At 41.9% G+C, this 14,064-nt stretch overlaps 1 protein-coding gene across 1 annotated transcript in view; it reads left to right on the top strand.

Moving 5' to 3' along the window:
- The first annotated feature begins 1,212 nt into the window (after nt 1-1,212).
- LOC120058810 (rho GTPase-activating protein 4-like) overlaps nt 1,213-14,064 on the top strand; it is a 36,456-nt gene continuing 23,604 nt past the window's right edge. Inside the window, exons 1-2 of the mRNA XM_039007543.1 lie at nt 1,213-1,332; nt 11,964-12,053. Coding sequence (XP_038863471.1) covers nt 11,987-12,053 — 67 coding nt within the window. The 5' untranslated portion in view covers nt 1,213-1,332; nt 11,964-11,986. The remainder of the gene's footprint in view (nt 1,333-11,963; nt 12,054-14,064) is intronic.

Raw genomic sequence — 14,064 nt, 5'->3', positions numbered from 1 at the left:
CAGCTTGGAAAATTCCAGAAAATGATGTCATGGCTTTAGAAGCTTCTGATAGGCTAATTGACATCATTTGAGTCAATTGGAGGTGTACCTGTGGATGTATTTCAAGGCCTACCTTCAAACTCAGTGCCTCTTTGCTTGACATCATGGGAAAATCAAAAGAAATCAGCCAAGACCTCAGAAAAACATTTGAGAATTATTTATTTCAGCTTTTAATTATTTCATCACATTCCCAGTGGGTCAGAAGTTTACATACACTCAATTAGTATTTGGTAGCATTGCCTTTAAATTGTTTAACTTGGGTCAAACGTTTCGGGTAGCCTTCCACAAGCTTCCCACAATAAATTGGGTGAATTTTGGCCCATTCCTTGTGGAGTGGTTGAAAAACTAGTTTTAATGACTCCAACCTTAGTGTATGTATACTTCCGACTTCAACTGTACATACATACCTATATAGATATACATACTTTTAAAAATAATATACCTTTATTATTACCCGCAAACCCTACCACCCTTCCCCCAATTGGAGTAAACTAATAAACAATAACACTTAGGCTTCTACCCTCAGTTTATACATATTATACACATTTTACAGACACAATCTATTTTACAATTGTAATATTTTGTTTGTTTTTAGTCCTTCCTCAATTTCTGATGTCCATCCAGTTTGATTTATATTTGTAACTGTAATTTCACACAATTTCTGAATCTACATACATTTTACAGACCCCGTATGTTTTACATTGGTTCTTTTTATTAGTCCCACCCTTCAGCTCCATTCAACCCCTCCCATCTATCTCTTAACACCATCCATTTTGGATTTCTATTTGCCATATATTTTTCAACTGTGCTGTGATACTTCACAAAAGTACTGAACCTTTCTATTCTCATAGCTTCTACAGAATGACTTGTTTTGATTAATGTCATGACTTGTTCTGATTAATGTCATGACTTTTGGGTGTGTTACACAAGTGCAATGCTCCCATAATATCTATTCGTTACTCAATAAGTTTATTACAGATGCAGACAGCCCTTACTCAGCTTTAGTGTTACTACACACATGAAGTCATAGGGGAGAGAGCGATGAGGAGGGCGGATGAGGAGGAGGGGGTGTGTCTTGAATTAGAAGAATGACTCCACCACTCTTGCACAACCCGGCACTGGGTGTTTTAGAATGTGTGTCAGGGAGCGACAGAACAGAGAGGGAGCGAGAAGGGTCGTGACATTCACCCAGGTTTATGTGTTTAATGTAAAAAGGAGGAAGGGAGAAGTCATCTTTGGGAGATAAACGTTATTCAGTGTGGAAAGAAGACGATTGTTTTTAATCTCAATCAGGTATGAATCTGATTTTCGTAACAGAATAACTAGGACATTAATTTCACAATATTTAAGAATGTTGTGTGGCATGTCATGTCTTGTTTGAATTAGACAATGTCTGTTGTGTGTTGCTGTACATGTGTAGGAGTACTGTAATTACCTGGATGTTAGACAGGGGTTCTGCTTTCTCTACTTGCTGTGAATGTAGTTTATCTGCTGCTTGACAGCAATAACTACAGTATATCTTAATGTGTATCTCAGACTCACCCCACTGTGAAGTATGTGGTTGTGGCTGGACGATAAACCGAAATACACCACATTAGTACAGCTGTATAGGAAAGACATGTACAGTATCTTATACCAGTTCAAAATGACCAGTGGATATCAGTTGAGATATACTGGTAGTGCCCTGTATCCTAATGATGATGGCAAGAAACTCCAATTCCTGTTGCATGATTCAATGATGATCACGCAGTGAAGGAATGGAGATGGAAAGGATGACGAATCGTGTAAAAACAAGATGCTGTACAACAGCTACGTTCTACAAGGCATATTATAAAGTTACGTGAGATTTGTTACACATTTCAAAGGGAAATCCAATGGATATAAACGTAAACTATAGGCAGATATACAGATTTACCTATACGTATACCTATCTATAGATGGATAAACGAAATCACGAACGTTTATCTTTTGAAAAATAAATTAAAGGAACTGAAATTGGGAACAGTTTAAAACAGCTGTGTGAAATTGAGTTTTGATGAGTGAAGTTTGGTTTTTGAAAAGAAAAGAGGAAGTTAGTTGGCAGTGAAGAGTGAGAGAGAGATGGAGAAAGAGGGTGGGAGGCGAAGGAAGGAAAGTGAGTTCGTGACTCATGGTTAGTGAGTCCTGCTTTGCTCTTCAGTGCGTGCTTAAGTGTTTGGGCGTGTGTGTGTGCGTGAATGCATGAGTGTGTGTGTTTGTGATGCGCGAGTTGACTCATTATAACCCGCCGAACCGCGGGGCAGACGGGGTTAGGGTCATTAAATATTGTGTGGATGAAGGGCGGGCGGGTTGAATAAAGATAAAACAATACCTTAGGCTGGTTTATACTTTGTCTATCGACATGTCTGTAGACAATTATAATGCTACAAGTGTAGCTGGTCAAAACGACATTTAATTTATATTCCGGTGGAATGTCTGTAGACCTTCGCTGCAACTGTCTGTTTCCTTATCTCAGAGGGATGAAAAAAGTTCAACTTTGACCCTGTCGCTGCGTCCGTTGTCATGGTTACCCGACTGAGCTTGCAATGAAAGTTCTAAAATTCTCTGGTATAATGCACTGCTTTTATTTCGTCACACTCACAACCGTAAGCTATTATCTGTAATTAGCTCACCATTAACTTGTAAATAATGATATTGTTGTGATTTTATTTTCCTGTAATAATGAATAAAAAGTATCTAAAGTTAAGACAGTGTCAGCTATGAACATTATTTGAACTGGCTAGCCAGCTAACGTTAACTAGGGTTATTAAGGTTTGGTATACTCAAGGTGTATAGAAGGGGGGTTGCGGATGGGTTACTAGCAATTGCAGCTAGCTAACATAGCATCCCTCTGTTTGAGGCGGAGCGGCAGGTAGCCTAGTGGTTAGAGCGTTGGACTAGTTACTGAAAGGTTGCAAGATTGAATCCCTGAGCTGACAAGGTAAAACATCTGTCGTTCAGCCTCTGGACAAGGCAGTTAACCCACTGTTCCTAGGCTGTCATTGAAAATAAGAATTTGTTCATAACTGACTTTCCTAGTTAAATAAAGGTAAAATAAAATAATTGAGCCAGTGTTTGAGTAGGCTAAACTAGCTAGCTAACTGCATTTGCTAGCTAGTAAGTGAAAATGAAACAAAATGTATCTCTTGCTTTTTTCTTTTTGAATAAATTAATTTGTTCAAAACTGTTCAACTATTGTCTTTCTATCTCTTTGAGTCAACTACTCGCCACATGTTATGCACTGCGGTGCTAGCTAGCTGTAGCTTATGGTTTCAGGACTAGATTCATTATCTGATCCTTTGATTGGGTGGACAACATATCAGTTCATGCTGCAAGAGCTCTGATAGGTTGGAGGACTTCCTCCTGAAGTTGTCATAACTACTGTGTAAGTCTATGGAAGGAGATGAGAACCATGAGCCTCCTAGGTTTTGTATTGAAGTCAATGTACCCAGAGGAGGACAGAAGCTAGCTGTCCTCCAGCTACATCATGGTGCTACCCTTACAGAGTGCTGTTGAGGCTGCTGTAGACCTTCAATATTAGGAAGGGGTTACTAAGGTTTGGTATACCCAGTGTATAGTCAGGTGGTTGCTGATGGGTTACTAGCAATTGCAGGCGGGTACGGTTGTAGGTGCACCACTAGTGTGTGCCCTCGCCCCTGACACAGGAAGCACCACACCTGTCTTCCTCTTTTTAAAGATCACTAGAGGTCTCTGTGGGAGGATTAGTGACAGCATAGAAAGAGAGAGACGCCAATAATATGAACTACTAATTTCATGAAAGGCAATTCAAATGCAGTTCAGAACCAACATCTCAGGCACTAATCCTAGAGTGACTGCTTGAGCTCTCAGTTAATAAATAAGGGTATGAATAAAGCTTTGTGATATTGTATTGTTAAATGCCAACAGAGAAGGAGGAAAAACAGTAATTCTAACTGCACAAGCATAAAGGAGTTAAACTGCATTTAAATGGTCAAGGAGGTTATCAACCCCTCAGGCCTTTAGCAGTCAGTATCTAAGGAACATTATAAACTGGGTGGTCCGAGCCCTGAATGCTGATTGGCTGACAGCCGTGGTATATCAGACTGTATACCACAGGTATGACAAAACATTTATTTTTAGTGTTCTATTTACGTTGGTAACCAGTTTATAATAGCAATAAGGCACCTCAGGGGTTTGTGGTATATGGCTAATATACCACAGCTAAGGGCTGTATCCAGGCACTCTACATTTGGCCAATATACCAGAGCTACGGGCTGTATCCAGGCACTCTGCATTGCGTCGTGAATAAGAACAGCCCTTAGCCATCGTATATTGGCCATATACCACACCCCCTCGTGCCTTGTTGCTTAAACAGACAACATCAATGCAGCAAATCCATAAAGACATATTTTCTCTCATTTATACGGCATGTTAACCACTCCAGATTCAACCTAGAGAGAGGAAGAAAGAGACATGATGTCCCATCACCATATTGTGCTCAACTAAACCAGGCCTAGGCTATTGAAACAAAATAAATACTGACTGGCTTGCTCAGTCATAACCAATATATTCAAACTTCTGATTTAAGTTGAGTTTAGTTTCTATTAATCAATATAATCTACAAAACATGTAAACTACAATTGAAGGATTGTGTGAGCTGTCAGTACTGTTGATTCTCTCCCAACACATACATAAGTTACATATTGTCATGCAAAGTTACTCTATTAGTGAGCGTGTAACACAAACATTCGCTCTGTGACAGTGCTGTGTGCCTTGTGGCGGTGGTACAGTACTATTTATAAGGCAGCTGAAATGTTGCTGCTGCTATTTCTGCATGGTACAGGTGTGCAGCAGCACGAGCAGAGTGGTGTGTTACATACCAGCTGACTTTCTCAGAGGCCGCAGAGGCAGGCTGGGTTGAACTAGGAAATGTGTTACAGACAATACTGTTTTCAGTCTATCAATAAAATGTATTTATAAAGCCATTTTCACATCAGCCGATGTCACAAAGTGCTGTACAGAAACCCAGCCTAAAATCTCAAACAGCAAGCAATGCAGATGTAGAAGCACGGTGGCTAGGAAAAACTCCCTAGAAAGGCCAGAACCTAGGAAGAAACCTAGAGAGGAACCAGGCTCTGGCCAGTCCTCTTCTGGCTGTGCCGGGTGGAGAGTATAACAGAACATGGCCAAGATGTTCAAACGTTCATAGAACCCCAGCAGGGTCAATTAATAATAATCACAGTGGTTGTAGAGGGTGCAACAGGTCAGCACCTCAGGAGTAAATGTCAGTTGGCTTTTCATAGCCGATCATTCAGAGTTAGAGACAGCAGGTGTGGATCACAGACTGTATCTGATACTATGGATAGGAGTGCAGTAGTGAATGCAGGGAGAGTGTCACAGAGCGAGGGAAGTAGTGAGTGTCATAGAGCGTTGTTGACAAAGTCATTGGAGGGACCAGCAAGTGTAGCATACAGTACATGACAGATTGGTTTTCAAGTGTTAGAAATCAATTGAACTTGGACCTCGATGTAGGGTCATTAACTTCACACACTTAGACTATACTCCAATAAAGCATGGGTAGAGAGAGTAAGGATTCACTTAGACCAGGGGTCTCCAACCTTTTCTAGCATGAGAGCTACTTTTAAAAAATGTAAGTTGTCGCAAGCTACTATTTTTCTTCTAGTTTTCAAATAGCACATTATTCTCTTCTCCTCTACCCTGCAACTCTTTCCCGGGTCCTTAGTGTACAAGAGAAAGTAGTGCACTATGTGTTCTGTGAATATACCTGGTAAAATAATGGTTCATAAACTAAGAGGGGCCCTATAACATCTGTGATTTTTCCCCCAAATTCTGTTTGATATTTTCCCAAATTATGTTCTCACTTATTTTTCACTCTTAAAATTAAAATTGTTCATAGAAAAACAAGGAAATTGGATGTTTTGAGTCGATGTCAATGCTTAAATCACATCAAAATACATGTTTTTTCAGGTCTGGAAAAACGGTGATTTTCTTTGTGTATTCCCCTTTAATTGTGCATCTGGCCCTTTAATTGTGCAGCTAGTGCGTGAGGAATGTACCATCTAATGTGCCGTTCTAGCAATGGTTCTGTACTGCTGCTGCTCATTTCATGGCAAAGTGTGCAAATAATAGATACAAATTATATACTTACTCATGATATACTTCTGCCAGGTAAGACTACTTTACAGTTAACATTTAATTGAGAAGGTTTTGCGGAAAGTACTTCTGTCAACCCACAAGTTGGTTATCACATCAACTGGCTACACACGGAGTGATAAACAAACGCGCGCATCACAAAGACAGACGGGTATAATATTGTGCGATAATGTCAATGTTGTTGATTAGATAGTAGCTGGGAGTTTACGGTATCTCAGAGTTGTGAGATTTGTGTATGACAGTTTGCGATGGAACAAGTGAAAATTGTACTCTCAGAATCGTTTGGCGAGCTACTCATAGGTGGGCTGCGAGCTCGCGATCAACCTGTTGGAGACCCCTGACTTAGACTATAACGTTACACTGTAAAACAAAACAAAATACTGTTTGATTCAATTTACAAAAGTGTATTACCAAGTTTCCTTAACATTTTTTTTGTCAAATCCAATCCGGATTTCGTGTGGTTAATTTAATCTCAAATTACTTCAACCTAGTAAAGTAAATGGAACTCAAATCAAATTGTATTTGTCACATACACGTGTTTAGCAGATGTTATTGCGGGTGTAGCGAAATGCTTGTGCTTCTAGTTCTGACACTGCAGCAATATCTAACAAGTAATATCTAACAATTTCACAAATACCTAATACACACATCTAAGTAAAGGAATGGAATTAAGAATATGTAAATATATGGATGAGCAATTTCAGAGCAGCATAGACTGAGATACAGTAGATAGTATAGAATAGAGTATATACATATGAGATGAGTAATGCAAAATGTGTAAACATTATTAAAGTGACATTATTAAAGTCACTAGTGTTCCATTTATTAAAGTGGCCAATTATTTCAAGTCTGTCTATGTAGGCAACAGCCTCTGTGCTAGTGATTTAACAGTCTGATGGCCTTGAGATAGAAGCTGTTTTTCAGTCTCTCGGTACCAGCTTTGATGCACCTGTACGGACCTCACCTTCTGGATGATAGTGGGGTGAACAGACAGTGGCTTGGGTGGTTGTTCTGATGATCTTTTTGGACTTCCTGTGACAATGGGTGCTGTAGGTGTCCTGGAAGGTAGGTAGTTTGCCCCCGATGATGTGTTGTGCAGACTGCACTACCCTCTGGAGAACCCTGTGGTTGTGGGCGGTGCAGTTGCCGTACCAGGCGGTGCAGTTGCCGTACCAGGCGGTGATACAGCCTGACAGGATGCTCTCAATTGTGCATCTGCAAAAGTTTGTGAGGGTTTTTGGTGACAAGCCAAGTTTCTTCAGCCTCCTGAGGTTGAAGAGGCGCTGTTGCGCCTTCTTCACCACTCTGTCTGTGTGGGTGGACCATTTCAGTTTGTCTGTGATGTGTACACCGAGGAACTTAAAACTTTCCACCTCCTCCACTGGTGTCCCATCGATGTAGATCAGGAGGGTGCTCCCTCTGCTGTTTCCTGAAGTCCACGATCATCTCTTTTGTTTTGTTGACACTGACTGAGAGGTTATTTTCCTGGCACCACACTCTCAGAGCCCTCACCTCCCCCCTGGAGGCTGACTCATCGTTGTTGGTAATCCAGTTTACTACTGTTGTGTCGTCTGCAAACTTTATGATTGAGTTGGAGGCGTGCATGGCCACGCAGTCATGGGTAAACAGGGAGTACAGGAGGGGACTGAGCACGCACCCTTGTGGGGCCCCAGTGTTGAGGATCAGCGAAGTGGAGATGTTGTTTCCTACCTTCACCCCCTGGGGGCGGCCCGTCAGGAAGTCCAGGACCCAATTGCACAGGGCAGGATTTAGACTCAGGTCCTCAAGCTTAATGATGAGCTTGGAGGGTACTATGGTGTTGAATGCTGAGTTGTACTCAATGAACAGCATTCTTACATAGGTATTTGTCTTGTCCAGATGGGATAGGGCAGTGTGGGTGCGATTGCATCGTCTGTGGACCTATTGGAGCGTGTAGGAAATTGTAGTGGGTCTTGGGTGACGGGTAGGGTGGAGGTGATATGAACCTTGACTAGTCTCTCAAAAGTACTTCATGATGACATAAGTGAGTGCTACGGGGCGATAGTCATTTAGTTCAGTTACCTTTGCATTCTTGGGAACAGGGACAGTGGTGGCCATCTTGAAGCATGTGGGGACAGCAGACTGGGATAGGGAGAAATTGAATATGTCCATAAACACATCAGCCAGCTGGTCTGCGCATGCTCTGAGGACGCAGCTAGGGATGCCATCTGGGCCGGCAGCCTAGCGAGTGTTAACACATATAAATGTCTTACTCACGTTGGCCACGGAGAAGGAGAGCCAGCAGTCCTTGGTAGCTGGCCGCGTCGGTGGCACTGTGTTATCATCAAAGTGGGCAAAGAACATGTTTAGCTTGTCTGGGAACAAGGCGTCATGGCTGGTTTTCCTTTTGTAGTTCGTGATTGTCTGTAGACCCTGCCACATACACTCAGCAAAAAAAGAAACGTCCTCTTACTGTCAACTGCGTTTATTTTCAACAAACTTAACATGTGTAAATATTTGTATGAGCATAACAAGATTGACAAATGAGACCTAAACTGAACAAATTCCACAGACATGTGACTAACAGAAATTTAATAATGTGCCCCTGAACAAAAGGTGGTCAAAATCAAAATTAACAGTATCTAGTGTTGCCACCAGCTGCATTAAGTACTGCAGTGCATCTCCTCCTCATGGACTGCACCAGATTAGCCAGTTCTTGCTGTGAGATGTTACCCCACTCTTCTACCAAGGCACCTGCTAGTTTCCGGATATTTCTGGGGGGAATGCCCTCACTCTCCGATCCAACAGGTCCCAGACGTGCTCAATGGGATTTAGATCCGGGCTCTTCGCTGGCCATGGCAGAACACTGACATTCCTCACTTGCAGGAAATCACACACAGAACGAGCAGTACGGCTAGTGGCGTTGTCATGCTGGAGGGTCATGTCAGGATGAGCCTGCAGGAAGGGTATCACATGAGGGAGGAGGGTGTCTCCCCTTTAACGCACAACGTTGAGATTGCCTGCAATGACAACAAGCTCTGTCCGATGATGCTGTGACACACTGCCCCAGACCATGACGGACCCTCCACCTCCAAATCAATCCCGCTCCAGAGTACAGGCCTCGGTGTAATGCTCATTCCTTCGACGATAAACGCAAATCCGACCATCACCCCTGGTGACACAAAACTGCGACTCGTCAGTGAAGTGCACTTTTTGCCAGTCCTGTCTGCTCCAGCGACGGATTTATGCCCATAGGCGAAGTTGTTGCCGGTGATGTCTGATGAGGACCTGCCTTACAACAGGCCTACAAACCCTCAGTCCAGCCTCTCTCAGCCTATTGCGAACAGTCTGAGCACTGAGCAGGAATTGTGCGTTCCTGGTGTAACTCGGGCAGTTGTTGTTGCCATCCTGTACCTGTCCCGCAGGTGTGATGTTCGGATGTACCGATCCTGTGCAGGTGTTGTTACACGTAGTCTGCCGCTGCAGGGACGATCAGCTGTCTGTCCTGTCTCCCTGTAGCGCTGTCTTAGGTGTCTCACAGTACGGACATTGCAATTTATTTCCCCGGCCACATCTGCAGTCCTCATGCCTCCTTGCAACATGCCTAAGGCACGTTCACGCAGATGAGCAGGGACCCTGGGCATCTTTTTTTGTTTATGGTTCATTGAACAAGCATGGGAAACAGTGTTTAAACCCTTTACAATGAAGATCTGTGAAGTTATTTGGATTTTTACGAATTATCCTCCAAAGACAGGGTCCTGAAAAAGGGACATTTCTTTTTTTGCTGAGTTTACGTCTTGTGTCTGAGCTGTTTTGCGACTCCACTTTGTCTCTATACTGATGTTTCACCTGTTTGATTGTCTTACGGAGAGAATGACCACTCTGTTTGTATTCTGCCATATTCCCAGTCACCTTGCCATGGTTAAATGTGGTAGTCCACGCTTTCAGTTTAATGCGAATGTTGCCATCTATCCGCGGTTTCTGGTTAGGGTAGGTTTTAATAGTCACAGTGGGTACAGCATTTCCTATACACTTCTTGATGAACTCAGTAACCGTCTCGGTGTACACATCAATATTATTCTCTGAAGCTACCCGGAACACATCCCAGTCCGCGTGATCAAAACAATCTTGATGCGTGGATTGCGATTGGTCAGACCAGCGTTGAATATTCCTCAGCACGGGTACTTCCTGTTTGAGTTTATGCCGATAGGAAGGGAGGAGCTAAATGGAGTCGTGGTCAGATTTGCCGAAAGGAGGGCGGGAGAGGGCCTTACATGCATCCCGGAAATTTGAGTTGCAATGGTCGAGTGTTTTTCCAGCGCGAGTGCTACAGTCAATATGCTGATAGAATTTAGCTAGCCTTTTCCTCAAATTTGCTTTGTTAAAATTGAAATCAATGTGCTTAAAGTGATTGTTTTAGTTATGCTAACAAAGCTCTCAAGTTGTTTTGACAAGTTTTAAGTGGAGAGGACACATATTTGCTAGTCAGAAAAACAAAACTGTTTGTTGTTTGAATTGAACAACGTTATACAGTTGAAACAACTACTTTGAAAATAACACATTTCAGAACTGACAAAGTTTTTGAAATTATATAATAGAGATTTAAGTAGGGAACATTATGCTCCCATCTGTCTCTTGCTCTTGTGTGAGCTTTTTCGCCAGTTTCAAAACCGGCAGTGCACTCCGTAATTTCAACCCATTAACGGACCACTTTAGCTACAATGACATTCTCAGGCATGGTTACATAAGCTTTTTTCTTGTTACTTTTTACATGTAGTTGTTTATCGTCCTTCTTTAAATGCACTAGCTTAAGTCGCTCTGGATAAAAGTGTCTGACCAAAATGTAAATGTAAAAATTAACTGTTGCAAATACTGAGTATTATTCTAATGCGCTCCACCCCCCCCCAAAAATAAGTTGAAGTTATCTTGATATTTTCAGTTAACACTACTGTTATGTTGCTTCAGTTGATTTGACTTGAGTAAATACGTCATTCTTAGCTGATTTAATTTCACAAGTTAAGACAATTTGATGCGTTGTAGTTATCTTAACTTGATATTTTTGTCAACACAACTGTTATGTTGGTTCAATTGATTTGACTTCATGGTTGTGAATTTCTAAGTTGAGCAAGCACATTGTTTTTGCTAACTCAATTTGAATTAATATCTTTTGAATTTTTGAGTGAGTTGAAGTCAACTCACGCATATAGGGAAGGACACTCAACAAGCACAGCACTTACACAAATGACTGATGATTGGCTGAGAGAAATTGATGATAAAATGATTGTGGGAGCTGTCTTGTTAGACTTCAGTGCAGCTTTTGACATTATCGATCATTGTCTGCTGCTGGAAAAACGTATGTGTTATGGCTTTACACCCCCTGCTATAATGTGGATAAAGAGTTACTTGTCTAACAGAACACAGAGGGTGTTATTTAATGGAAGCCTCAAACATAATCTAGGTAGAATCAGGAATTCCCCAGGGTAGCTGTTTAGGCCTCTTGCTATTTTCCATCTTTACTAACGACATGCCACTGATGGGGATCCCTAATAAATACAAAACGTAACATTTATTTAGCACATTTAGTTAACTTTACTAGATAAAACAAGTAATTTTGACTGGATTTCAATATATATATTTCTACAGTGTACTCCAATAAGCATGGGTACAGTGAATAAGGCTTTTGTCAGGAACTAGGTGATAAGCTGCAGTAACGTTTCAGGTCAAACTATTGTAGAAAACCTTGTGGAATTATTGATATCTCTTCTTTGCAACAGAGTTTCACCCTGTCGGAGCAACAATGACATCACATGTGAAGCTGAGAAAAGAGAGAGTTGGAGCTGTGGACTATGACACACAAATCAAAGGTACGTTACTTTACTGCACAGTCAGCGAAGATTTTAGCATGTAAATCTTGGTGGGGCAAGCTCCCCAATTTTCTTTTGTTGATGCATGCCAGCAATGCCACTACACAACAGAACACTAAACAATACATTCATTTTACTTAAACAAATGTGGTTTCTACTGACAATTGAGTGAACGATAAGCGGATAAGAGGCATTCCGTAATTTCGATGAAGACATTAATGAGAGAGCTACGACGGACGTAGTCAATATAACTATGTGTTCAGCAGTTTTGAAATGCACAGCGACAGAATGCAGAACATGGGCTACTCTTACAGTATTTTCCCTGTACACCAAGTCAGAACTGTAGAATAAATAAAGGGGGCTTATAAGCAGACAATGAAACCTCTTACAATATTAGATGATGACATTTCTCATAAACAGGTTATAGGCTACATTCCAAGATGGCGTAGCAGTAAGACGTCTTTGTCTTGTCTAGTCCCATGTATATATCTTTTATATCTTTTTCTTTGCATTCTTTTTAATATTTTTCCTAAACCTCAACTTCAAAATACTCTCCTGCAACCCTCCTGCAACCCGCCTCACCCAATGTGGTGTGGATCTGTTTTTTTTTGTAAAGTATTTCTATTTACCTCCGTACTGGAATACCTCAACTGAAGCTAACTAGCTACCAGCTATCAGCTATCAGTCAGCAAACCTTTAGCTCGGAAAGCTCTCGCCAGTTCGTACAACGCGTTTCAAACCAGAGCATACTGGACCTATTTTTCTCTCCATATCCCCGGATTCCTACCGCAAACTCCGAACCCTTTCATCTGGATCATGGCAGCTAGCTAACCGCAACCCGGGTTGACTACTCCTGGCTAATGTTTCCATCCCGGAGCAAGCACCAACTAGCCTGGGGCTAGCCCATGCTAGACCCATCTCCCGGCTAGGGCTCCTGGGCTACTCCTGAAGCCCACTCCTCGGCTACAATATCCGAACCTCTTCTACTGCCGGTACGGGGCACGGAACCCCGCCGATCCTTCATGACTGGAATACCGACATAATCTGCCCGAGGATCCCAACAGGCCCCTCAGGCACGACGTCCCCTGAAGGCCCATTCTGCTAACCGCAGCCTGCTAGCTATCTATAGCATATTGGACAGTTAGCTGATCCTCCGGCCAGTTTCTTGGACCACTATACCCATTTTGCCAATTGGACTTGGACCCTTCTGCTACTTGGAACTCTACTAATTCCACGACTGGCCTATCGACGTCACCGCACGAGGAGGCAAAAACGACGTAGTGTCCCCATGAGTGACAGAACACTGAGCCAATCATGGCGCAATGCTCCTATTTTTTGCTGGCTCGCACCACCACCACAGAAAACACTGAGCTAGGCTGAAACACCTGCATTTTGGAGCTGCCTTACTGTATGCAGCTTTATTAACTCAATGATATATATATATATTATTTTGTTTACATTGTTTGCAAACTGATATGTGACATGTATTAATGCCAAAATAACATGCAAAACAGGCAAACCCCCCCCCCCCATTTTTATTTATTTATAAATATATATGTTGTCTTGGGTCTCTCTTTATGTAGTGTTGTGTTTTCTCTATTGTCGTGATGTGTGTTTTTGTCCTATATTTTTTTTAACATTTATTTTTAATCCCAGCCCCCGTCCCCGCAGGAGGCCTTTTGGTAGGCCGTCATTGTAAATAATAATTTTTTTAACTGACTTGCCTAGTTAAATAAAGGTTCAATTAAAAAATGAAATAAATTGAAAATATATATATACATTTTTTGGCTAAAAATGTGGGGCTCAAAAGCCCCACCTGCCCTGAATGACGAGTTGCCACTGTGCACAGCTCATCTTTCATGTTCCCCTTCTCACCACCCGCTGGTTTCGTACAACATAGTTTTAGATAAACGCATGTTCATTAGTCACATCCCACTGGGCACAAACTGGTTGAATCAATGTTGTTTCAACATAATTTGTCAACGTATTGTGAACATGGAATCTATGTGGA

Source organism: Salvelinus namaycush, chromosome 14 (assembly GCF_016432855.1).
Source record: "Salvelinus namaycush isolate Seneca chromosome 14, SaNama_1.0, whole genome shotgun sequence".
In the NCBI taxonomy this organism is placed as follows: domain Eukaryota; kingdom Metazoa; phylum Chordata; class Actinopteri; order Salmoniformes; family Salmonidae; genus Salvelinus; species Salvelinus namaycush.
This window is presented reverse-complemented; position numbering and strand designations above follow the sequence as displayed.